Below are 25,295 nucleotides of genomic sequence, written 5' to 3' on the forward strand. Positions count from 1 at the left end.
ATTCTGGGAGTTGTAGTTTCGTTTTTTAAGGTGTCGGTATAAATTACATAAATGACATTAGGACCAGGCTGAGGCCATGCATGGGTCTCCAAAATGAGCTGGGAAGCTACAGCATGCCTCAGGTCTGCATTAGATTATACAGACGACATGTAACCACGGTAACTTTACAGTACAGTCGCGTCGGCACCGACCAATCATCTCAGAGAAGCATGTAAAGTAACAAGCAGCAATGTGATTGGCTAATGGTGCCATTTCCTCTGGTTAATTCTGATTGGCCGAAGGAAGTTACTGTCTGCAAAGCAGCCAATCGGAGCGCAGGTATCTGTAACCATGACCTGATGCGACTCCTCTGTAAGTGTAGAGGCAGCAGAGGGCTGGTGAGTAATAATGGTCCTGGGACTGTTCTGCTGCATTTATATATTGGCCACAGGAGTGCACCATATCCAGGTGTGGGGGTTACATACTGGTTATAGGAGTGCACTGTACACAGCTGGTAGGACTCTATGCTGATCATGGGGCTTACATACATAGGATCACATACAACCAATGGGACACATTAAATGTTGATTATGATGCTGCACTATATATAGGTTTTTAGGGTAATGGGGATACATTACACACAGGTGTGTTGCTTATATACTGGTCACGGTGCTTCACTATATGCAGATTGTGGGGTTTATGTACTTTGTTTGGGCCATATATATATATATATATATATATATATATATATATATATATATATATATATATATATATATATATATATATATGCAGCACGGTGGCTTAGTGGTTAGCACTTCTGCTTTACAGCACTGGGGTCATGAGTTCAATTCCCGGCCATGGCCTTATCTGTGAGGAGTTTGTATGTTCTCCCCGTGTTTGCGTTGGTTTCCTCTGGGTGCTCCGGTTTCCTCCCACACTCCAAAAACATACTGGTAGGTTAATTGGCTGCTAACAAATTGACTCTAGTGTGTGTGTGTGTGTGTGTGTGTGTGTGTGTGTGTTAGGGAATTTAGAGTGTAGGCTCCAATGGGGCAGGGACTGATGTGAATGAGTTCTCTGTACAGCGCTGCAGAATTAGATGATGATGAGATATATATATGTATATATATATATTACACAGGCATAGTTGCCAACCATTTAATATCCAGGGAATATATGGAAAATTCCAAATCCTTCAACTGAGACGCTTATGCCTATAATAAAACAAAAAGTGAGACCTGGTCCAATAACAATTCCTGGTTAGCGAGCATACCGATATATTGAGGTAATTGGTTAACATCACAGCTACAAATTTGGGGATCCCGACACCCTAGCTATTTTTCATGTTTTTCAACAAGATAGCACATATTAAATACCACATATTAAGAACACCACATATTAAAGTTGTGGCTGTATCAAATCCCTCAAGGTTTTTGGAGACCTTGATGCCTTTGCACAGAAAATATAAGAAGGAAGGAGAGCTTACCATCTATGAGATGCTCCATGCTGAAAATCTAATTATTTATTCTTTTGTGCCTAACCCACAAAACTTAATTTGCTCTGCACCATAAACTTGCCACTCTCTTCTGCACCCAGCACCAGGCCTCTTCTTGGGCTAATGCTCACTGGACCACTGGCCTTAACTAGGATGAAAGCTCTGGCCATGTCACACGCCGGTCCCATAGTCAGGTAACGGCGCTGTTACCTTCCTCTTGTAAGCGGAAAGCTACTAACCTTCATTATTGAGACATCACTGGTAGTTTCTGTTGCGCATGTGCTACCTGTTACCTTTGCTTATGACCTCCCACCTGTTCCTATTGGTTCTGAGCACTTTTTAAACCTCCCATGGTTTCCATCCTTTACCTGTTCTTCGAGTTACCAACTGTTAGTAAGATTTGGCTTTCTCCGGTCTGTCTCACCTGTTGTCCGTTGAAACGTCTGGAGTCAGCTATTTTCCTCGCTGCTGCTGCTGCCGTCTATGAGCTGATCATTACACCTGGACCCAGCGCTCCTGTTCGGAATCATCACCTCCCGTCCAGCTATATCTAACGCCTCCATTACCTTGTCCTTGGGACCGCTGCTGTTTTACTCTGCTTGAATCAACATGCACGGACCAGCTAAGTTCTACTCCTCCGTTGCCTCCACACATTGAACCATTATTAACAAACTGCTTGTACACCTGTACGCATCGCTGCTGCTCAGAATTACCATCTGTGGATCAACAAGTTCAACGCCTTTGCTTTACATTGGAACTACCGCTATGCCAGTAACACACTTGCTATTTTGAATCACCATTCACGGATCAGCTAAGTTCTATTTCTTCGTTAACTGTTTCATTGAACTGCCGCTGTACCAGTAACTCATTTGTTGCTTTGAATCATCATCTTCGGATCAGCTAAGTTCCATGCTATTATTGCCATTGTTTGAACTGTCGCTGTGCCAATGATTCTATTGCTATGTCTGAGTTATTATCTACGGATCAGCCCAAGTTCTAATTTACCACTACCTCTGTCTGAACTATCTCTGTATCAGTGATTCATCTATTGTGATTTGAGTTACCATTTCCGGTCTAGGTAAAGTTCTAAGCTCCATTATTACCAGTGTTGAACTGTTGCTCTATATATTCCTTGCAGTCCCCATGAGTTACCAAGTGTGGAGTAGCGTGTTGTGATTCATCACTTCTATTTGATCAGTTGCCATGTTAGTATTGTCTGCCGTTGCCCTGAGTTACTTCTTTCATTCAACTGCATCAGTGTCTATTTGCAATTATCCTGACGCATTATCTATACTGCTGTGATTACATTTCTACATTGCTATTACTTGTGTTACAACTGAGCCAATAACTATTTGCTCCTGTATCCAGATTCTCTCTGACCATCTGTATCCATCTACTGTGTTTAAAGCGCCCTTATTGCTCTGCCAGCTCTCATTTGGGAGACCGCGACCTGCGGGATAGGAGCAGCGAAAACCATACCCTCTTGCGGAGGTCACTGGCGAAAACCTTCTATCCGTTAGACTCCTCACTCCTGAGTGAGCTCCATCGTGGCAGAGACCAGGCATCCACTAAAATATTATTCAGAGCCGTGACAGGCCATCAGCACATACGTGCTTTTTAGTAGAATGTGCACAACTACAAGCAGTAATTAAGACTTTTGGCCCAAGCCCACAGCTTGTAAAATATACTTCCCACATAACCAACACCTGTGTCTCCATCCTAGACTCTATTCTAGAGATCTGAGCACATATGTCTATGAAAACATGTCCTGCATGTAGCAATCCTTAATAACAGTTATTGAGTAGAGAAATGCAGATCACTTTAACGCTTTACTCCTACACTCCATTATATCACAGACAAAGTGCAAAATATAATTCAGTACCATGTTGATACCGAAATCCTGTTTCAAAGTTTTTCTGGGGCTGGATATTGTGTGAAAAAGTTTAAATTATTTACAATAACCTTTAATCATATGCCCCTTAATAAAGCTATTGTCCACTTCTGTGGCTCTAATTTTTAAAACCTCAATTCAAAACTTGCTACAGGTCTCATATTAATTGGAAATATTTTAGCAAATGGGTATAGGGCATCCCAACAAATGGAATTACATGGAAACAGTATGTTATTATATAAAACAAAATAGGACATCCTCTGATATCATAAAGCGTTACATCATTGTAGAAGGTGTAAGGGAGCTCACTTGTTGTGGGTGTTGGGACAGGCAACATTTACATCCCATCCTATATGGCAGTTACAATCCTGTTCTCTTAATTGATAATGTAGCTGTAAGAATTCTATCCAAATCTCCTTTAGATTGTAAGTTCTGATGAGTATGAGTCTTTTAACCCTTTCTGATCGGTTTGTTTTTAGTATCCGTTTATCTTACAAATTGCACAGTGCTACATAAATGTTTAGTTCTTATAAATATTGGATGATGACTATAATATACAATATATGTGTGCTTATATCCAGCAGACTCTGGCTTATTAAGAAAATAAAACAAAGAATCGATTTGATCATCCCATCAGATCACCGAAATCAAAAGTTCCTTTAACTGTTTTGTAAGACAGAAAATGCATAGAACCCACTAAATAAGCCTCATCTTGTAAACTACAAGAAAAATCTATTTATTCACCATACTCCCATGTTGACAGTGGTTGATGGACCGATAAGAAGCATTTGTCCAAGGTTTTCCATGAAATGGGATCTAACAGCAATGGAGATTTTGGAAGGACTGGAAAATTAGATAAAGACCATTTAGATTCTAGTTGGAGCGATGTCGAATGTAGTAATAGGGGATGTTCAAATACAGAAATTGATAGTGAGATCTATACAGAAGACCAATCATCAATATCCCCAAAGATTATCAGTATCACAGAGGAAGAGCAGGAGGAGAAAAAGGTGTTATGTAAACCAAGAAAGCACCAGATGACATCAAAAAGAGATTGTTGTGTAGGTGAGGAAAACGAAAAGCATTCAAATTGCACCGTAGAAACCCAAACCCAAAAGGCTAAAACTCATTCTTGTGTATGTGGGAAAAATTACACCAGCAGCTCACATCTATATAGACACCAGAAAACCCACATAGGTGAAAACCAGCCAATCATTGGGCACGGTGATGGGGTACCCTGGGAGGATAAGACGTCAAAGGTGAAATCTTATATCTGCGTCTGTGGGAAAAGCTACACCATCAGCTCCCATCTGTATAGACACCAGAAAACCTGCAGGAGATTGCTGGATGATAGTGGAGAGGGTTGCGTTACATATCTTGGTGTAGAAGAACAGGAAAGGAAATTAAAACCATATGTCTGCGCTTGTGGGAAGAGTTACACAAGTAGCTCTCATCTTTATAGACATCAGAGATCCCAGTTAGAAGCAAAGACTGAAAGTGAAAAGAGATATATATGTGACTGTGGAAAAGCGTACAGCAGTAGCTCACATCTGTACAGGCATCAGAGGACACATACAGAGGAGAAGTTTTTAGTAGAAGAACACGGAGATGATTCTGTGGAAGACACTGAGATATAGAATCGGGAAATCATCATTTATTTATATAGCGCCACTGATTCCGCAGCACTGTACAGAGAACTCATTCACATCAGTCCCTGCTCCATTGGGGCTTACAGTCTAAATTCCCTAATATATACACACACATACACACACAGACAGACTTGGGTCAATTTGATAGCAGCCAATTAACCTACCAGTATGTTTTTGGAGTGTAGGAGGAAACCAGAGCACCCGGAGAAAACCCACGCAAACACGGGGAGAACATACAAACTCCACACAGATAAGGCCATGGTCGGGAATTGAACTCATGACCCCAGTGCTGTGAGGCAGAAGTGCTAACCACTTGATAATACCAAATGTATGTGTGAGTGCTAAATGCTATGTTAGTACTCATTTTTATAGACATCAAAAAACTCACCAAGAAGAGAAGTTCTGTGACTGAGGTTGGGCTCTCAAACAATTACTCAAACATTATATTACAGTTTATTATTGTGCAGAGAGTATAAAATGTGAATGCCACATAGGATATATTTTTTGGGATTGGCCCTCCTTAAACCATTTAAAATTGACAGGGGCAGGCAATGGGATTGAGTAATGTGTTAGACTAGGGCAGTCAGATTGCTGCGGTGATGGCCGCTTTTCTATGGTAGAAATATCTTTGACGTACAGAACTGGAAAGACCTCTTGGTGTAATTGTGGTTAAAACTATTAGTGAGGCTTTGGTGTCTTATACATAATCCAGATATTTTTTCCATCTGTTTGGCATTTGTGGTCAGACAAAAATGGTCATTTATGAACAGCATAATTTGCGTACCAGCAGCGCTTGTGCACTTACCTGTCCGCCAAGCACATATCATTGCGCATGCCTTCTTCACAGTCTTGGGAAACACCCTCTTAAATTCAACATATGACTAATGTTGTGGGTTGGTGAATGGGAAAATGTTCTTGGTGGAATCAGTAAAAACATGGCCACTACCGCTCCATTCATTAAATTAAATATTTCCATTTTCTACCTAAAATACTGCCATTTAGCTTCATTTTATGTTGTTAAGTAATCATGAGTGAGAGGACATCGTGACTGTTTTTATTATTTATCATAATTTAGTGAGTTTGAAGCTTTTTTATTATATTGGTTGAAGAAATGTGGGTTTTCCCACAGAATTGCCACTGAAAAGTGCACAATGCATTCCACTATAAGTAAGGGGCGAGATCCGATTTCCAGGACTTCAGAGATGGTGCAGTATTCAGTTCCTTTTGCAGTGAGGTAAAGGCTGCGTGCCCTGCAACAAAACAAAAAAGGAAGCAGATCCGCAGAGTTAGGACTTATCTCATCCTTACAATTGTATCCATATTGTGGTTTAGGGTGATAGGGTGCTCTTCAAACTGATAATCAGAAGACCAAAGGACAAGCGTTAGTGCTATAGGAAGGCTAGAGTCCCATGCAGGAAGGAATTTTTTATTTATTAAAAAAGTTATCTTTATTATTTAAGAGAAAGCTCTATTTGGTGAAACGTACGTCGGGCAACAAGACGTAATCTGTGATGTCACAACCCAGAAGGGGGGCAGCGAGCAGCGGTGCCGTAAAGCTCCCAAATGCAATATTGGGTCATTCAACATCAAATCACAATTTTACAAAAAATTCTATCTTACCTTCTCTAACTGCAATTAAATTGCAATTAGAGAAGGGTGTATTGGGTGTACATAAACCCCCCCCCAAATCTTAGGCTGATATGTACACTGGTTTTGAAGTTATATGCCTTTAAATTTGCACTTTTTTTTAACAGAAACAACAACTTGCTTTTAACGTTATTTTAAATTGCATTTGTAGCTCACCTGATTGAGCTAGAGAGATGGGCAAGTTCTCATTTTAAACCACTTTTTATGGGCTTTCATGTGATATATATATAACACAGCACCATATTTCACTAAAACATTTTCAAAATCAAAGTTTTGATTTTCTCAAAAAGCCATATTTTTTAATTTTTGAAAAGCATCTCAAAAATTGTTTACACAAAGTTTTTGTTACATTTTTACTTTTTATTGAAACACGCTGCTGTGTTATATATCATATGAAAGCCCATAAAAAGAGGTTTGAAATGAGACCTTGCTCAACTCTCCAGCTCAATCAGGTGAGCTACAAATGCAGTTGAAACATATGTTAAAAGCAAGTTTTTCGTTAAAAAAGTGCAACTTTAAAGGCATATAGCTTCAAAACCAGTGTACATATCAGCCTAAGATTTGGTTTTTTTTCACACACATGACAGCATTTATTATACCAAATTTCATTACAATCTGAAACGGTCAGTTTAAAACCCTGTGTTGATTTGATGTGGAATGAACCTATTACAATATATTATTTATATACGGCTGCTGCAAATGACTCTAACCAATATGAAATAAGTAGCATTTGAACAGTTTTAGGATACATATTAATGGATTAAAGAACAATTATTGGGCAGATATTAACTATTGGATGATAAATTCTGTGAAGGATGCACTGGTATAAGATAATAGGAGAATCCGAGACAATCCCAGATAAATGTAAGAGAGATCTAATATCTTACATATATGGTCCTGTTGGTATTGTAAATATATACATATGTGTTTGAAATCTATAAATAAACATATAAGATGTGCGGTGAATAAAAAATACACACTAATATGAAATTATTTCAACACTTTATTAATACAATATTACTGTCATAAAAAGAAAATTAGTTAGTTAAACCCTATTCAGCTGGCTCCACCTAGGGGTTGAAGAGAAAATATTTTAATTCACACATTTCTATCTATTTTATTCACTTTCTTTATATTTTAATAATATTTCACCATTATGGATTAGGGTTATGTAAAATGGCCTAGGATAGTTGTCCAGATATTTTGTATTCTAACTGAGAAACAAGAATACGTTTTTAATAAATAAAAAAATCCTTCCTGCATGGGACTGGAGTACCTTCCTATAGTACTAACTCTTGTCTTTTGTTTTTTTGCCTGTAAATATGCCTTATCTACCCATTTACCGCCGCCTCTCCTCCACTCTTCTCACCTCTTCCCACTCCAGAATCCAAGATTTTTCCCGTGCAGCCGCCCTTCTCTGGAACGACCTCCCTCGTTCCATCCGTCTCTCTCCTACTCTGTGCTCCTTTAAACGTGCACTCAAAACTCACCTCTTCCTCAAAGCCTACCAACCATCTACTTAACCCCCATCTCCTCCCTTCGGCTCGTCCTTCCTTCTCTCCCCTTGCCTCAACTGGCTCCTCTTGTGCCTGGTCTGTTTACCCTCCCTTAGGATGTAAGCTCGCATGAGCAGGGCCCTCCTGTCTCCTCACCCATTCTTCTGCTCCGTTGTAGCCTGCCTGGAGTTTCTGAAGTATTGGTACTTTGTTCATTGTTCTGTATGGTTTCACCCTGTATAGTCTACTGTTCGTACTGTGTGTGGCGCTGCGGATACCTTGTGGCGCCTAACAAATAAATTATAATAATAATAATTTACCCAATTTAATTAATCCTGTCCCACAAAATTGAAACTTGTTTCCAAACTTCAGTGCAAAGTAGGCTTGGTCAATCTGCCCTACTTCTTCCATTGGTCAGTGCAGATTCGACCATCTTGGACGGCAAATCAATATACTTCTCTGTAAATCAAGGTGTAATCGTGCAAAAGCAGTGTGGCGCCACAAAAGAGCATTTGCAATGCAGGATTGTGCTTTCGGGTTTCATATGTGACCATTGATGTTACCACTCGTGTTTACCTACCATAAAATGTATTAAGTGCCTTATTACCATAAAGCTCAATCTGAATGTGTAGGGTTGTATGCCTTGTTTTTGTACTGTTTACTTACATAGTTTCATAATCCGTCAGGTAATTCAAGTTTGAGCTATGTTGATCCAGAGGAAGGCCATATAAAAACTCCAGTGAGGCAATTGACGATTTAACCTCACATTGGGGAAAGATCCATTATATGGTTATTGCCAGTGGCTCGTAAAGCGCCACAGTGCACTACTGTGACAGACGGAGAAAAAGTGCCATTTATTTTCTTAGATATTCAACTGAGGGCATAGTGACAGTTTTAAGGGGAGTTCCTTTTTGTTCATTTACCCATGTAGTCTAGGTGTGCCTTCCATAAATAGGATTTTGTCTTTTCTTGTACACATTCTCAGGAGAATTGCTTATACTCGCCTTGCACGCTTTCCTTATACAACCTATTGGATCCTCTTCAGTCAGGCTTTCGTTCTCAACACTCCACAGAGACTACGTTGACTAAGGTTGTCAAAGATTTGATCACTGCTAAAGGCCATTACTCTCTTCTAATTCACATGCATCTCTCTGCGCATTTTACACTGTTGACCACTCTCTTCGCATACAAACACTACAATCCCTGATCTTCAAGACACTGTCCTATCCTGGTTCTCATCCTACCTAATCACTTTTTTTAATGTTAATTTCTCTGGCTCCACCATTCATCATCATTATCATCAACATTTATTTATATAACGTCGGCAAAATCCGTAGCGCTTTACAATTGGGAACAAACATTAATAAAATAATACTGGGTAACACATACAGACAGAGGTAAGAGAACCCTGCTCGCAAGCTTACAATTTATAGGACAATGGGAGTTTGAAACACAAGGGCATGTGCTACATCATATTGCACACTGGACCAGCTAGAATGGAGAGGTAAAAGTATTGAGTGGGCTGTGTGTGTAGCAATGTTGGTCAGAGGGTTGTTGTCTTGTGTTAGCTGTGTAGAGGGTGGTAATAGGGTAACCTAGGGAGATTAAGATGATGGTTGAGGAATATCATAAGCTTGTCTGAAGAGGTGGGTTTTCAGAGAATGCTTGAAGGTTTGAAGACTAGAGGAAAGTCTTACTGTGCGAGAGAGGGAATTCCACAAAGTGGGTACAGCCCGAAAAAAGTCCTGTAATCGAGAATGGGAGGATGTAATGAGAGTGGAAGAGAGATGCAGATTTTGTGCAGAACGGAGGTGTCGAGTAGGGAGATATTTTGAGACAAGTGAGGACATGTATGTTGGTGCAATTTTGTTGACGGTCTTGTATGTTAGTAGAAGAATTTTAAATTGGATTCGTTGAAATACAGGCAACCAATGTAGAGACTGACAGAGTGGCTCAGCAGAGGAAGAACGGTTTGCAAGGAAAATCAATCTAGCCGCTGCATGCAAAATATATTGTAGGGGTTCAAGTCTGACTTTGGGAAAACCAGTAAGGAGGGAATTGTAATAGTCACCATTGCTCCGCTTCCTTTATCAGATGAGTACCACAAAGCTCAGTCCTTGGTTCTCTACTCTTCTCTATCTATTACACTTCTCTTGGAAAACTAATAAAACTCATTTGGATTTCAGTATCATCTGTATGTGGATGATTCCTACATTTATCTATCTTCTCCTGATCTCTCACCATCTGTGCTGGCTCGCATATCTGACTGTCTCTCTGCCATTTCATCTTGGATTTAATAATATTCCTACACGCAGAAGTTACCTACCTGACATTTCTATTTCTGCTAACAGCATGACAATAAATCCCACCCCGCAAGCTAGTCCCTGTGATCATCCTACAGATTCACATAAACAGCCCTACATTTAGTTCATATATGCAGAAATATGGTGATACTGTATCTACAGAGAAGAGTTGATGATCTTAATAGAGGTTTGATGTAACACTATTTGTGCCTTATTGCTTTACTTGCTAAGAGTTTTTCACTTTAATATTACATTTAGCAACCATCCCTCACCCCTTTTTCTGTATGTAGCAGTTTCCCTGCACTTACATAAAGTCAAGACCTCAGCCAAATGCCTTAAGGTGCTCCTCCAATCAGCAGTCATTTCAAGAGTGCTGCCTCTGATCTCTCCTGTTCTAGATTGGCCATGAACCAAAGCTGTCTTTTGACACTAATTACCTAGGATAGATTGTAATGCAGGGGCATTAAGTGATGTAGAGACCAGCAATGGACACCTCCATTGCTTTCAAACATCTCCAGGATAATCGCTGTCAATACCAGCAATTTGTGTCTACTGCACTGTGAGTGTGCAATCCCTATAAGGGGCATTGCCAGAAACATGGTAAAGTAGTTTCTGTCCTGTTAGTTTACCTTTTGCGTCACTTTGTAAATTTGTAATCTCTACAATTATATAGGACTGTGGGATGTGATTGTGGCTTTATAAATAAATGGTAATAATAAAGTAATAACAATCTTCACTAAGCATCATCAAGGTTGGACAAATTGTAGGCAACACATCCCATGCATGGTACTAATGTAGGATAATTGATTGTATACATATGTTCTCTTTGTAGAAAGTGCAAAAGAGGATTTTTTTACTTATATTAAATCCATTTTCTGATTCCATCTCAGGCACACAGCTACCATGGGGTATAGAGCTGGTTCACAGAAGCAGGGTACTTAGGGTTAACCAATTCAAAGTCTGAATCTCCTCCCCTCTATAACCCCTCCTCACCAGGTCTCCAGTTTATAGCAACACAAGGAGCAGTAGAAAACTACCATTCAGAAACTGAACCAATGAGCATAAAGGGTGGGAACACAGTGCCTCCCAGATGGCATCAAGGAAATGGATTTAACGTAAGTACAAAAACCCTCTTCTCTATATCCTATGTGGTGGACACTGCTACCCTGGGGTGCAAAGCTGCCCCTAGGGGAGGGTACGCTCAGATAAAGCAATGCCCAACACTTTTCATCCAAAGCTATCCTTTTTGGGCTACATAGCTAGTTGGCCTCATGCCGCAACGCTTTAGAAGCATTCGCTCATCTGGTAGCGTGAGCGGATATATTTTCTGGAACCAGCTTCCCAAAATTAGTATAAGTCTGGTGAATAGTAGCCCTGATCCACACAGTAATAGTCTGCTTAATTGGAGGCCAACCTCTCTAATGCGCATCATATAGAACCAATATATAATCTGTCTTCTGTAAATTTCAAGACCTGTCCAAGTAAATCCTTAGAGAACTGACCTCATCCAGCAAGAACAGCTGGTCCTGATCACCCAAAGATCCAGATTTCTTCAGGGATGGGATAATTATATCCTGGTTAAGGTGGAAACCAGACACCACTTTAGGTTATGCCCAGTCCTCATAAAATATTAACTGACCTACAGGAAAGTGCTCCCAACTCTGAGACCCATCTAGCTGAAGAGATAGCAAGTAGGAACACTATTTTCCACATTCAAATTTAAGCTTGATGGTTTCCAAGGGCTCAAATAATGGGAGTTGCAGCACTGAAAGGACCAGATTAAGGTCCCATGGAACTGTTGGAGGGACATATAGTGGTTGAACATGTGAAACTCCTTGAAAATGTAAATATACAGAAACAAAGTACATATAGGCAGTCTTCAAATATAGTCCAACTCCTTGGGCACTCATACCACTTTCACACTGCCCCCTCGGCAATATCCCGGGTATATGAAACCGGGATATTGCTGGGATACAGAGCCGCCAACCAGTCGACCGGGTTCACACTGAACCCGCAACTGCCTGGGTCTCCCTGGCAACATCACAAGAGGAGCTTTGATTGGCTTCTTTTGTGATGTAAGTTTTTTTTTTTTCTCTTTTCAATAGCTTTCAGTGAGACCCAGGTTGAAAAACCCAGGTTTCACTGTTCAGACTGAAGGCTACCCGGGTAGGACCCAGGAATAACCCTCCAAAAGACCTGGGTCTAATTCCGCCAATAATCCGAGTTTTTCAGGCAGTGTGAACGGGGTATTAGTGGAAACTGTAGACCTGGCAAGGAAGGGTTATAGAGGGGAGGAGCTTCAGACTTCGCATTGGTTAACCCCAAAGTACTCAGCTCCTGTGAACCTGCTCTATACCCGATAGTAGTCCCCCAGATAGGAAGAAAAATACTATTTTTCATGCATTGTCCCAAATCTTCGCCCTTAATTGTAAGTGATTAGGTATTTCTACCCAAAAAGTGTATATTTTACCATTTAGCCTATGAGGGGCAGCTGTGTAATATATAATTGCCAGCTGACAAACTCAAACTCATCTGTGGCATGTCCCATAATTCTATTTGCAGGAGTTATAGCTGCCACGAATAGTAACCATTGCTTCTGTCCACGACAGGATCACCACAGCAAAGAGGAATGGGAAGATTCCGACACAGCTGTTCCCGCCCATGCTGAATAATAGAATATACTTTTAGAGATACCTTTAATATCAGGCGGACCTTCAGGACCAGTAGTATTACCTGTATTTAGGAGAACACTCCTTTCTGAGTGGCGCTTCTCACGCAAAGGTTTTGAACAGGAGAGACTTTAAATGAGTGAAGATCTCCGATCATAGAAAATGCAAAATTCCTAATTCTTAAGTAGGAGAAAATGGTATGAGCCAAGTTATATTTGCAAAATAAATCTAAATGCAATTATAAATTAGGAGTACATAGGTGCAGAATATCTACAAAGCAAACAAATCAATTGTTTACTATGCATCAGGGAATGGTGAAAAGATTAGTATAATAGGCTTAAATGCAAATTATGTCATTTTTACTTAGAAGTAAGTGACGCAATGTTTCCAAATGGTATGTGTATATTTAACAGTAAGGTACTTCCATAAATAAGTTGCCTTCATACTGAGACCACAGTAAAAATTGAAGGTAGACTGGGGCTAGGAGGAGGTTCTTAATTTCTTTCCATGTTATTATAAGACCAGAGGGTAGTTGGTGATGGGATTTGGCGACGGTATGGACCATATTAATATGTAGCAATGCCCGTTGCAGCCATGCCTCCAAGAAGTAGTCATGCACTGTAAATCTCCATTTAAATTGGATAAATTGCATAAACCTAGATTATAACCTTTTAAGACATGCCAGTGGAATATCGAACATAAGGTTTCAAAACAATATATCAATTTAGGAAATGCTGAAATCATATTGCTTAATGAGATTTCATTCATTATTCATTTTACTAAAGGTGATATCTCAGGAAAACATAGAAAAGATATATCAATATGCTGTGGAAATATGGACATGCAAGATATTTCATATAGAGTTAAAATTCATCAATTTAAATTTAGGTGTTTTATAGCCTGATAATTACCATATATCACATGGCCTTATCTCTGTGGAGTTTGTATGTTCTCCCCGTGTTTGCGTGGGTTTCCTCCAGGTGCTCCGGTTTCCTTCCACACTCCAAAAACATACTGGTAGGTTAATTTGTTGCTATTAAATTGACCTAAGCCTCTCTCGATCTGTCTGTGTGTGTGTATATTAGGGAATTTAGACTGTAAGCTCCAATAGGGCAAGGACTGATGTCAGTGAGTTCTTTGTAGAGCGCTGCGCAATTAGTAGCGCTATATAAATAGATGATGATGATGATGATAGGTTAAGAAAATACATTAATTATATTTAAAAGCACGTTGTAAGGGCTAAAAACAAATGGTCAAGATAAAATCCAGTGTTTTGCTTAACTGGGGTACACCATACACCTGATCCGCTGGTGTCCTTTGGTCTTTAATAGTCCATCACTGCTCTGATACAACGTTCAAGTTTAAAATTCCCAAATTATTTTTTTTCAGATTAAGTACAAAAGTCTTACAGACCAAGATGTTCGTGTTTTCTGATTGGAGAAGCTGAGAAATCAGGACGTTCCTTAGTGTGGATTAGGCACCTGAATGTGGGCAGTTAAAAAATATTGAAGGCTCTTGTTTATGAGTGAGACAGAGATGTAGTGTAATTCTAATTATTGCCTGATTGAAATTACATTTTTTTCTCTTACATTGTTTTATTCTGTAATGTGTACTTTGTGTCTCCTGCTCCTTAATAAAATGTTGATGATGAAAAACAGACTTAGCAAGTTCTTTATTTCAAACAAGAACAGCAGAGAAGAGTTATTGAAAAACATAAATTGGGCAGTGCCCCATTTTTCATTTATAGAAAATCTTGCATATATATGACAATTACAAGACTATGTTCAGATTGAATTATCTGTTAGTTAAGGGGAATCGCATAATAGTTCTATAATCTCAGAACATGAACGTGATACAGGTTGTCATATGTTCACAAAAATCATTAGAATTTAGACTAGCAACATGGAGTAAATAGCACAAAGATGGAATGAAAACATCATTGATAGCCATGGGAGACCTTAGATATTACAGTAAATAGAACAAGAATGTGCATAGGACCAAAACAATCTGTATGTCTAAAGGAAAATACATATTCTGAAATGCATTATAACTCTGAATTAAAGTGCTCTATTCTGCATAAAGTTAGGTTAAAGTATTTTCTGCAACATTTTCAACCGAGTGTACCGACTGGTGTTTGACCAGTTGATACGTCTGGGCAAAACGTTCCCCGCACATCACACAAGAATATGGTTTCTCCCCGGTGTGAATTCTTTGATGTTTAATTATACCGGAATAATCTGAAAATCTGTTCCCACACTCCTTGCAAAAAAATGGCTTCTCCCCGGTGTGTGTTCTCTTGTGCGTGCTGAGGGAAGACATCCACGAAAAGCTTCTCCCGCATTCTGAGCAGGTGTAAGGTTTCTCACCAGTGTGTATTCTCCGGTGTCTCATGAGATAGGCGTTACACGAGAACAACTTTCCACACTCGGGACATGACACAACCTTTGATGACCTCCCACAGGACCGAGATCTCGCAGCACCTTGCAAAGTGCCATTCTGAAAGCGGCGTGCCGGTTTCTTGGCAAAATGCTGGTAACCTAAATGAGTAGATGGTTCATTTTTTATTTGAGTTAGCCGAGGAATGTCTGCATGAGGGTTTGGGGAGCAGTTTAAGGAGGGACTGTTCACCAGAGCTGGGGAATCTTTATGAAGACTTAGCATGGCATCATTGACCTCTACCATCATGTTTTGGTGATCTCCCTCGGTGTCAGAGCACTCGCTGTTGGTTAGTTCTTTTTTTATGCGAGTTTCTAGGAATATACCTGTAAAAGGATCATAATTTAAGGTGTGATTATTTAGCAAAGCTGTCACATCTTTATTATGACCCAACACGGTGTCCTTCGGTTCTATGGTCATACTTTCGGGGCTCTCTTCTACACCTGAGCACTCTCTGTTGGGTGTCAATGCTTTTCCCCCAGCTTCTGTTACAGCAGAGGTGATGTTCCAAGCCATGTCTTTATTCTTCTCCATATTTTCAAGCCCAGAGGGGCCTCCTAGGTATTTGTTTATGCTTTTTTGTCCTTGGTCTTGGTCGAACTTAGAGAACTGCGAATGATGGCCATCACGTAGATTACCCATGCAGGACCCATCTGCTGTAAATAAAGACATTGTTTTAAGTGGGTTGGGTACCTTTTAACGGTGATTGAAACCCCAACAGCAGTATGACCGACCAAAGTATAATTGCGACTGTTAAAACAAAAAATGTTGTTTCATAACAGCGACAGCATGGTGGCTAAGTGGTTAGCACTTCTGCCTCACAGCACTGGGGTCATGAGTTCAATTCCCAACCATGGCCTTATCTGTGTGGAGTTTGTATGTTCTCCCTGTGTTTGCGTGGGTTTCCTCCAGGTGCTCTGGTTTCCTCCCACACTCCAAAAACATACTGGTAGGTTAATTGGCTGCTATCAAAATTGACCCTAGTGTGTGTGTGTGTGTGTGTGTGTGTGTGTGTTAGGGAATTTAGACTGTAAGCTCCAATGGGGCAGGGACTGATGTGAATTAGTTCTCTGTACAACGCTGCAGAATCTGTGACACTATATAAATAAATGGTGATGACTATGCGAGATCCCGGTACTAGTAAATGATGTCACTGTAAAACGTGACACTACTATGACTGCTGTTAAGGGGGTATAGAAGAAAGCTCCGGCTGTACAATGTAGAAGTGTTTCTAAAAAAACATTGTACAGCGGACGCTTTTCTATACCCCCTTAACAGCAGTAACAGTACTGTCACGTTTTACAGTGAAGTCATTTACTAGTACCGGGATCTCGCACAGTCGCTGTTATGAAACGTCATTTTTTAAAACAGTCGCAATTATACTTCGGTCGGGCATACTACTGTCTGGGCTTCAATCATCGTGATAGTGATACCACAGATGTCATATAAATGCAAATACACAAAAAAAGTAGGATTTAATAATATACATAATGACATGTAGTCATCCTGTGGCGGTATTTTATGAAACAAAAGAGTGACAAACCATATTTAGACACTTATAAAAAAAAATAATTAAAAACCATTGGAAAGGTGGCGTGCCTTTAAAGGTATCAATGTGATTTAGCAGAACAGCCTTCTCTCAAATAGATAGATGCAAATAATCAGTGAAATAAGCAGAACATGTTTATATGTCTTACTGAACATTTAAATATAAAAAAAAAGAAAAGAAACCCTTTGTTGACCTTTAGAGTACCAAAATCTGATGGTCATGTTCTCTGGAAGCAGGGCTATTTTCTGTCTTCACGAAAAAAGACAGATTTTTTTTTTTTTAAAACCCCCCACCATGATTTTAAAGTCCCTACATAAAAGCTATCAGAGATTTATTCATCTCAATATCTATGTCACAAAATGTGGTATTATTAGTGTAATGCCCAGATAACTAGACGCATGATGAATTTTCCCATCCTATCATGGCACCAAATTGGTTATCACAGCTTAATGCAAAGGATCTATAGATGTATGATTTTAATTTGCTGTCAAGTGTATCTCTATATCCACCAGTATCCAGAGACTGCCGTTAAACATAGGTAAAAAAGTACTCACTGCTTATAGACTGGACTCTAACACTATTTTGGATGTATATATATCTTGTTAAGCTACTTACTTCTCTGATAGAAGCTTCAATCTGGCGAGTGGTATAAATCCAGTTAGTAAAGGCCTCCAGTACCATCTCTACGTTGCCCCAATATCAAAATCTACCCCTCCCTTCTCTCCCTTTGTCTGCTATCTCATGTGACCAACCGACTTTCTACAATTTCCACATCTTTACCTAAAACTCCACATGTCCAAATCAAAGTTCATCATCGTCCCTCAACCCCCCCCCGCACTTCTTCGACAACACCACAATTTTCTCAAGCCTGCTGCTTTGGTGTCACCTTGGACTCTGCAATGATCTACTCCTCATATCTCGTCTCTCCCGCAATCCTGGCGCCTTCTCCTTCAAAGCTCCGATAAAATATGCCACTTTCTTACCAACATGCACCAAGAACCGTTATGCCTTCCATCATTATCTCCTGTTCCGACTACTGCAACCTCCTCTTATGTGGCTTTCCCCTCACCCACCTGTCCTTGCTTCAATCTGACTGTGGCAATACTGATCTTCCTCTCTCGCTGCTGTTTTCCCTACTATCTGGTGTGGCCGAGCACCATGGGCCTTAAAAAAAAATAAAAATCAAGGCAAGAATAATAATAAGAACTCTTCATAATGATTTAAAAAGTACACTTACCTGCAAGTGTATGTTCCTCCTTCACACATGTTGTTACATCAGGGCTAGCGTTCAGCTGAGGTAGCTCAGGAGAAGGATTTGAAGAACAGATGTTTGTAGTAAATCTGTTCAGAACAAATTTATTAGTGTCTACATCACATTTGCTGAGACAACTCAACATCAGGTTGGTTGCATTGCTTTTGCCTATTGAGCAGAGATGTGTGTTTATTGTTCCTGGGGTCCTAACTTTTGTATCTGGATAGTTCTCGTCTCCATTCCAGTACTCTGTATGTCCTTGGTTTAGGCTATTTTGTGAGCAAACTGGGCCTTGAGCTCCATTTTGTGAGAAAAGTAAGGTTTGAGCTCCATATTGTGAGACAAATGGGTTTTGAGGACCATACTTTGAGCCGAGTGGGTTTTGAGGACGAACCTGTGAGCCGAGTGGGTTTTGAGGTCCAAACTGTGAGCAGAGTGGGTTTTGAGAACCAAACTGTGAGCCGAGTGGGTTTTGAGGACCATACTGTGAGCCGAGTGGGTTTTGAGGACCATACTGTGAGCCGAGTGGGTTTTGAGGACCATACTGTGAGCCGAGTGGGTTTTGAGGACCAAACTGTGAACCGAGTGGGTTTTGAGGACCAAACTGTGAACCGAGTGGGTTTTGAGGACCATACTGTGAGCCGAGTGGGTTTTGAGGACCATACTGTGAGCCGAGTGGGTTTTGAGGACCATACTGTGAGCCGAGTGGGTTTTGGGGAGCATACTGTGAGCCGAGTGGATTTTGAGGACCATACTGTGAGCCGAGTGAATTTTGAGGACCATACTGTGAGCTCAGTGGGATTTTAGGACCATACTGGGAGACTAGTGGGTTTTGAGGACCATACTGGGATCCGAATGGGGTTTGAGGACCATCCTGGGAGCCGAGTGGGGTTTGAGGACCATCCTGGGAGCCGAGTGGGGTTTGAGGACCATCCTGGGAGCCGAGTGAGGTTTGAGGACCATCCTGGGTGCCGAGTGGGGTTAGAGGACCACCCTGGGAGCCGAGTGGGGTTTGAGGACCATACCGTGACAAAATTGGTGTTTGACCTCCACTTTGTGAGTTGAGTGGACTTTGAGTTTCACCTTGTGAGCTGTGTGGGGTTTGAGCTCCATATTGTGATCCAAGTGGGTTTTGAGCTCCACCCTGTGAGTACAGTGGGGTTTGAGGTCCATATTGTGATCCAAGTAGGGATTGAGCTTCACCTTGTGACTTGAGTGGTGTTTGAGTTCCACCTTGTGGTCCGAGAGAAGTTTGAGCTTCATCTTGTGAGTTGAGTGGGGTTTTACCTTCACCTTGTGAACAGAGTGGAGTATAACTTCGATCTAAAATATGCGCGTTATGAAGTAGATTTGCTGGAATAAACAGTACACTCATTAGAATGCTTAACTGATATATGATGGAATCTTCTATTAACAATGCATTTTTGTGAGAATTTTTTTTTTTTTTTTAACATGAGTACTTTCTTATGTAAACTTTTCTAATTAAACTTGATTAGCTATGTTTGTAACATGCTGTCCACTATGGCTAACCCATTCACTGTAGATTTATTGCCTTCATGAAACAGTTCAGTGTGAGTCCCCATTGGGATTTCAACCATTACCAAAATCTTTGCCATTTAGAAGATAGAAAAGACACTGCAGGGCTGGAGGAATCTATGGTCAGAAGATGCAATTTGTTCTATGGATGACGTGTGAGTGAATGCAACCTTTGATTGGTTGGCTGTGGCATCTACATCTGCACTATTGTCCATAGAAGTTTAAATCCCCTCAGCGGTATAGCCTACTAAGTCTGTCTTCTCTCCTGCCGTGGAGATGATGAGATACGTCACCGATTCTTATGTAATGGTAAGTATGCAATAAATGAGACTTCCATCAAATTGCTAGATTGATAAGTGTGCAAATAAAGGACTCAGCAATTTTTACGGTTCATCAATGAGACTTAATGCCTGACAGAATTATTATATCAATATGCTTTATTTAATTATTGCAGATCCATCTTGGGGATTTTGTGCCCTGCTAGAGCAGAAAAGTGGCTAAAGGCAGAGAGCCACCCCCCCCCCCCATTCTGCTGTGTTAGTTTGAGTCCCATAGCAAAATTGGATATTGGACATTTAAATGCCCACAATTAGTATTATCAGTGATCAAGTGTAAGATTAAGATTTTAACACTGAGTAGTTAGTGAGCATTCACGCACCCAAAGATTACATCATTAATATTGCACTGGCCAACGTTGTCTGGAGAGAACTGATAGGTAAGCAGTTTAGCATTTTTATTATTACCATTTTATTTGTTTCATTTAGATTAATGAACAGGATTAGATTAAATTAGGGGACCATTACATGACTTTTACAAATAATTATTATTACTTGTTTTACTACATTGTGCTGTAAATACTGTACATACTGAAGCTGTTTTCATACGTCTGTTTGTCTGCATTAGAATCCAGCTGACCCTTAGTTTTTTTGGCTTTCCCATCCTCCCCACTTTCCTCTAGCTGTGACTCAGAGCACGGGGTGACAGCAGCTGACGTAACTACCAATACATTATTGATACAGCAAGTTTGCCACAGATGGAGATGTGGTCATTTTCAACCAAACTGGCCTGCTAAGTGATAGTTTTGTACAATCAGAACAAATATGGCTCTGAAGAACGGAAAGCTGGTTGGCCAATGATCCCCTCTGGCATCCATTCATGTTCGGCCACCAGGGAAGATGAATGGGATCTTTGTATTGGGGTAGTTTGGTCCAACTCCTGAACAATGGGATCTGTGCAATTTGCTATCCCACATATAGGACCAAATCGATCACAAATCCTGTCTTTCGGCAATCGGGCTAAACAACCAGATCTGCATATGTATGGTCAATCTTAGTGCTACAGAGAAGCTTGTGAAAAAAAACAACTATTATTGCAAAATGTGAGCTACAAATTGACAAAAAAAAAAAAAAAGTATTAATTACAAATATAATATAACAAATGTTATTTAGAAACTTTCTATACATTGTTTAGCTTGTTTGCATATTTTTTTTAAGGCTATAAAAAAAAATTATCCTTGTGCATTTTGTCAGATACTGGAGAATTTTTACTTCTCAACATATAATCCTATTTTATTTTATTTATTTTATTATTTTAAATGTGACTTACCCACAGAGCTATCTGAACCCACTGTGCTCTGAAGACCAACTGTGTCAGGTGTCAAGGCAATATCCAATATATTATTTCCATCAGAACTATCTGTTTAGATCAACAGAGGAAAAAAAAGACATTATTTTATAACCATGTCAATGACATATTTATTTCCACTGTTGTTTAATTGGGAAGTCTGCCTTCAAAAAATGTTATTGTCCAGGCAGATGTGTTTGTTTTCATTTCCTGTATAAGACAATGAATAAACTCAAGTCTGCACATTGGATACAGCTACATAGATCTGTTGTCGAATCTAAGATCAATAAAACTATCGCCTCGCCCCCCCCCCCCCCTCCCCCCTCCCCCTTCCCAGGCCTATAATCTGCCAGCCAGCTCCAGGCTTGTATCCTATCCCAGCACTGGCCTGTGGTATGGTCTGAATGCCAAATGAGTGAAACATTGACTGCAAAGGCCATCACTTAAAATGAATAGGTATACGTATGTTCTTCAGAAATAGAGCAGCTTATATGTGCAATCCTCACAAGGAAGTTGCTTAAATTTTAATATGTAAAATAACTTATTTTAAACCTAAAATAGTAACCAAAGAAAAACTATATAATTATCATCATCATCTATTTATGTAGCGCCACTAATTTTGCAGCGCTGTACAGAGGTCTCACTGACATAACTTCCTACTCCATTGGAGCTTACAGTCTAAATTCCCTAAGTCTCACAGAGAGAGAGAGAGAGAGAGAGAGAAAGAGAGAGAGAGAGAGAGAGAGACACACTAAGGTCAATTTTGATAGCAGCCAATTAACTTACTTGTATGTTTTTGGAGTATGGGAGGAAACCCACGCAAACACGGGGAGAACATACAAACTCCTCACAGATAAATCCATCGAACTCATGGCTTCGTGTAACAAGCTGTAACTAAAACATCACACCAAGTAACACAAAGAGAGTTAAATAAAGTGCAGGAGCTACTCATCTGAGCCAGTAATTGATGCTACGCTTGAAATAGCAACTTTGACATAATCTCCACTTTTTCAAACCTTCAGTTTAGTAAATATACCCCTTAGCGTTGAGCTGCGTACACTACCAATGTTATGTGAAAGAGAAGCAAAGTCTTGCAAAAATAAATCAAGATCTAACAGCTTGGGTTCAGATCACTACACTTACCATGAAGAGGCTGTTTATTTACGGTCGTGCCTTTAAATTGCTCTTTGTGTTTTTCTAAATAATCCCATTCCTCCACCGACAAATACATCGCAATATCATCACACTTTATCTGTACCTGGGACACAAATAATTAGAACATAGTGTTATACCATGGCTTTACACTGCAGCTTTGTTAAAAACGAAAGTTTAGTTAAGTGTTTTCTACCCCTACAGCCCTCATATTTTTTTTTTTTTTTTTTTAAACAATCGCCAAGAGGTTGCTGAAAGGCCCCTCTTCAGTTAGAAAACCAACCCCACTTATCTATCCCCAGTAATAAACTCACATGTCCACCTCCTGTAGACGACTGGAAGACTGAATCTAGAAACTTATTCTCCACATTTCTAGTAAGTCCGTGGTTGAGTTGGTTAGAAGGGTATGAGCCACTATTTCCTCGGAGATGAATTGGTGAATCGGTTGGAATCTCGACAATGGAATTCCTGGTCTGACACAAGTCTCCCGACACTTGAGGGATCAATTTATAGGGGACTGGTTTCTTCACAATCATATATTCCTATACAACATGGGGAGAGTTGCCACATAGCTGTTATCATATAGGTATGCTGGTAAAAATGGTAAAAACAGTGCCATAAAGTGTATTTAGTAGCAGGTATATAAACAAGGCTCAGAGTATTACAATGCACTCCTTGCCGTAATATTGGCTTAGGTAGTTCTCACCTCTCCAGTCATCAGGTAGATTATCTCCAGAATATGGTTGATGACCTTCTCAGTCTGCATAGTGCACCTACTCATCTCCCGCTCACCATGGCACGAAGAGCTTCACGGCTTGTGAACGAAAATTGCACTTGTCCTTGTGTGACCTTGAGCTGACCTGGATTAACCATGTATATGGTACTCTCAATATGATGGATCTTCATTTGACACCAAATTAAGCTGTCAAAGGGAATGTACTGCAGCTTAAACATATAGATATTACGAACATAATGTGCAATCACACTAGTCGTTCAAGAATGTCAGGGAAGGCCGGAGAACACGCGCCGTAAAACGGAAGCATAACAGCTTACATTAAGAATATGTCTGTGATCAATAGCACATACAAGTTAGGTATGGTTAGTCATTATTATTATAATTAACATTATTTATAAGACTACAAAAAAATCTGCAACGTAATGCAATTGGGAAAAAAGGAGCATGTGCAGTAAAAGAATATGTAACACAGAACTTGAAAAAAAGAAGGACATACTGGGTGAATAGCGACATAGGACAAACTAAAAGCTGTAGCATGGGCGCAAAGCACTGGGCATAAGGCGTATTAATAGGTGACATAGCGAACATGGACGCACAAGTGGACAAGATTAGACCAGGTAAGAATACAAGAAGTACTATGCTTGTGAGAGATTATAATCTAAAGGGGAGGGGCAGACACAAGAGAGGGTGACAGGGATGAAGGTGTAGGGAGGGCGGCCCATGGAGAGGAGTTAGGAGGTGGACTGGTAGGCTTTGATGAACAGGTGCGTTTTTAAGGAGCGTTTGAATGATTGGATGCTGTCAGATAGTCTGATTGGTTGTGGTAGTGAGTTTCATAGGTGTTGAGCAGCTTGCGAATGTGTTGGAGGAGATAGAGTGAGAAGGTTATTAGTGGGGAGCTGTAGCGACGGTCATTTGCAGAGCAGAGACAGTGTGGAGGGAGACGAGGCTGGAGATGCACAGGGGGAGGGGGAGAAGCTGAGAGTGATTAGTTTGAACTGGGCTCTAGAAGGGATGGGGAGTCAGTGCAGCGACTGGCAGAGGGGGGAGGCAAAAGCTTATGAAAAATGGGTTGCCAGCTGCCTCTGACAATCCAATGTTTTAAAGATTTGCCAGGGGTTTTTCACAATACAATTAATCTTTTTCTGTATGATAAATGCCATTCTTACCATCTGTCCTTATTCTCTGGAACTTATGAATTAAGACGTATTGAAGATCTGTACTAAAATAAAATAGTGCATTACAATCAAGTTCTGTGACAAGACATGATGGGAACTGTAGAGACATTACTGTGTGTGATATGCTTACATGTATGGGTTCTGCAGCAAAGTTTCCCTAAAAATGATTAGATAATGTTAACATGCTAGTGCCCTTTGTATTTTTGCCTAATATCTAGCACTCTATTTTTGCAGTTTTTCTGTGCAACTATTGCTGTAACCATTTTTGCAATAGTGTCAACTGCACTATTTAATTGCAACCATGACAGTCTGTGTATTCCCTGCATGGCCAGGGTTTAAATGGCTGCTCTGATCCTGCTTACAGCTCTCGAAGCTTACAAAGGTCACTTATGCCCAGTTCATTAACCATGATTGCAGTTCAATACTAATCCCCAACAACAACATTCTCAGCCCATACCTGCTCCACAGCGTTATCTCCTCTCGCAGCTCATTGGCTGCCGTCTGGCATCTGATTAGCCCAGAGCCTCGGGCGCTGCTGGGGGATGTAGTCCATCAATCGCATTGTCCTAACAGACACCGAGCAGCATAAAACTACATATCCCGGCATGCCTATAGAGTGTTTAACTGACAGCAGCCAATTAGAGCATTGAGGGCAGAGGGGGTTGTTGGGAATTGTAGTGCGTAGTTAAGCCGTGTCTATG

General features: G+C 40.3%; 1 protein-coding gene and 1 long non-coding RNA gene across 9 annotated transcripts; one reads left to right on the plus strand and one right to left on the minus strand.

The window, feature by feature from the left end:
- The first annotated feature begins 322 nt into the window (after positions 1 to 322).
- Positions 323 to 6,006, plus strand: LOC142102120 (uncharacterized). Its single transcript, XR_012679212.1, has 2 exons — positions 323 to 377; positions 3,950 to 6,006. It is a non-coding gene; the product is annotated as an uncharacterized LOC142102120 (long non-coding RNA).
- Positions 6,007 to 14,789: 8,783 nt separating this feature from the next.
- Positions 14,790 to 25,117, minus strand: LOC142102112 (uncharacterized). 8 transcript variants are annotated; one of them, XM_075186745.1, is made up of 8 exons: positions 25,052 to 25,101; positions 24,586 to 24,638; positions 23,387 to 23,540; positions 22,995 to 23,222; positions 22,672 to 22,786; positions 21,511 to 21,600; positions 18,355 to 19,722; positions 14,790 to 16,224 (listed from the first exon to the last, which is right to left on the minus strand). In XM_075186745.1, the coding sequence occupies exons 3-8, from the start codon at positions 23,459 to 23,461 to the stop codon at positions 15,215 to 15,217; spliced, it is 2,886 nt and encodes a 961-aa protein (XP_075042846.1). In that variant the 5' UTR covers positions 23,462 to 23,540; positions 24,586 to 24,638; positions 25,052 to 25,101; the 3' UTR covers positions 14,790 to 15,214. The 8 variants fall into 8 exon arrangements, with proteins under 8 accessions (XP_075042846.1, XP_075042849.1, XP_075042841.1 ...); XM_075186748.1 differs by having other exon boundaries at positions 14,790 to 16,221; positions 23,387 to 23,602; XM_075186740.1 differs by having other exon boundaries at positions 23,387 to 23,602.
- Between the last annotated feature and the right edge of the window lie 178 nt (positions 25,118 to 25,295).

The sequence above is a fragment of the Mixophyes fleayi genome, chromosome 9 (assembly GCF_038048845.1).
Source record: "Mixophyes fleayi isolate aMixFle1 chromosome 9, aMixFle1.hap1, whole genome shotgun sequence".
In the NCBI taxonomy this organism is placed as follows: domain Eukaryota; kingdom Metazoa; phylum Chordata; class Amphibia; order Anura; family Limnodynastidae; genus Mixophyes; species Mixophyes fleayi.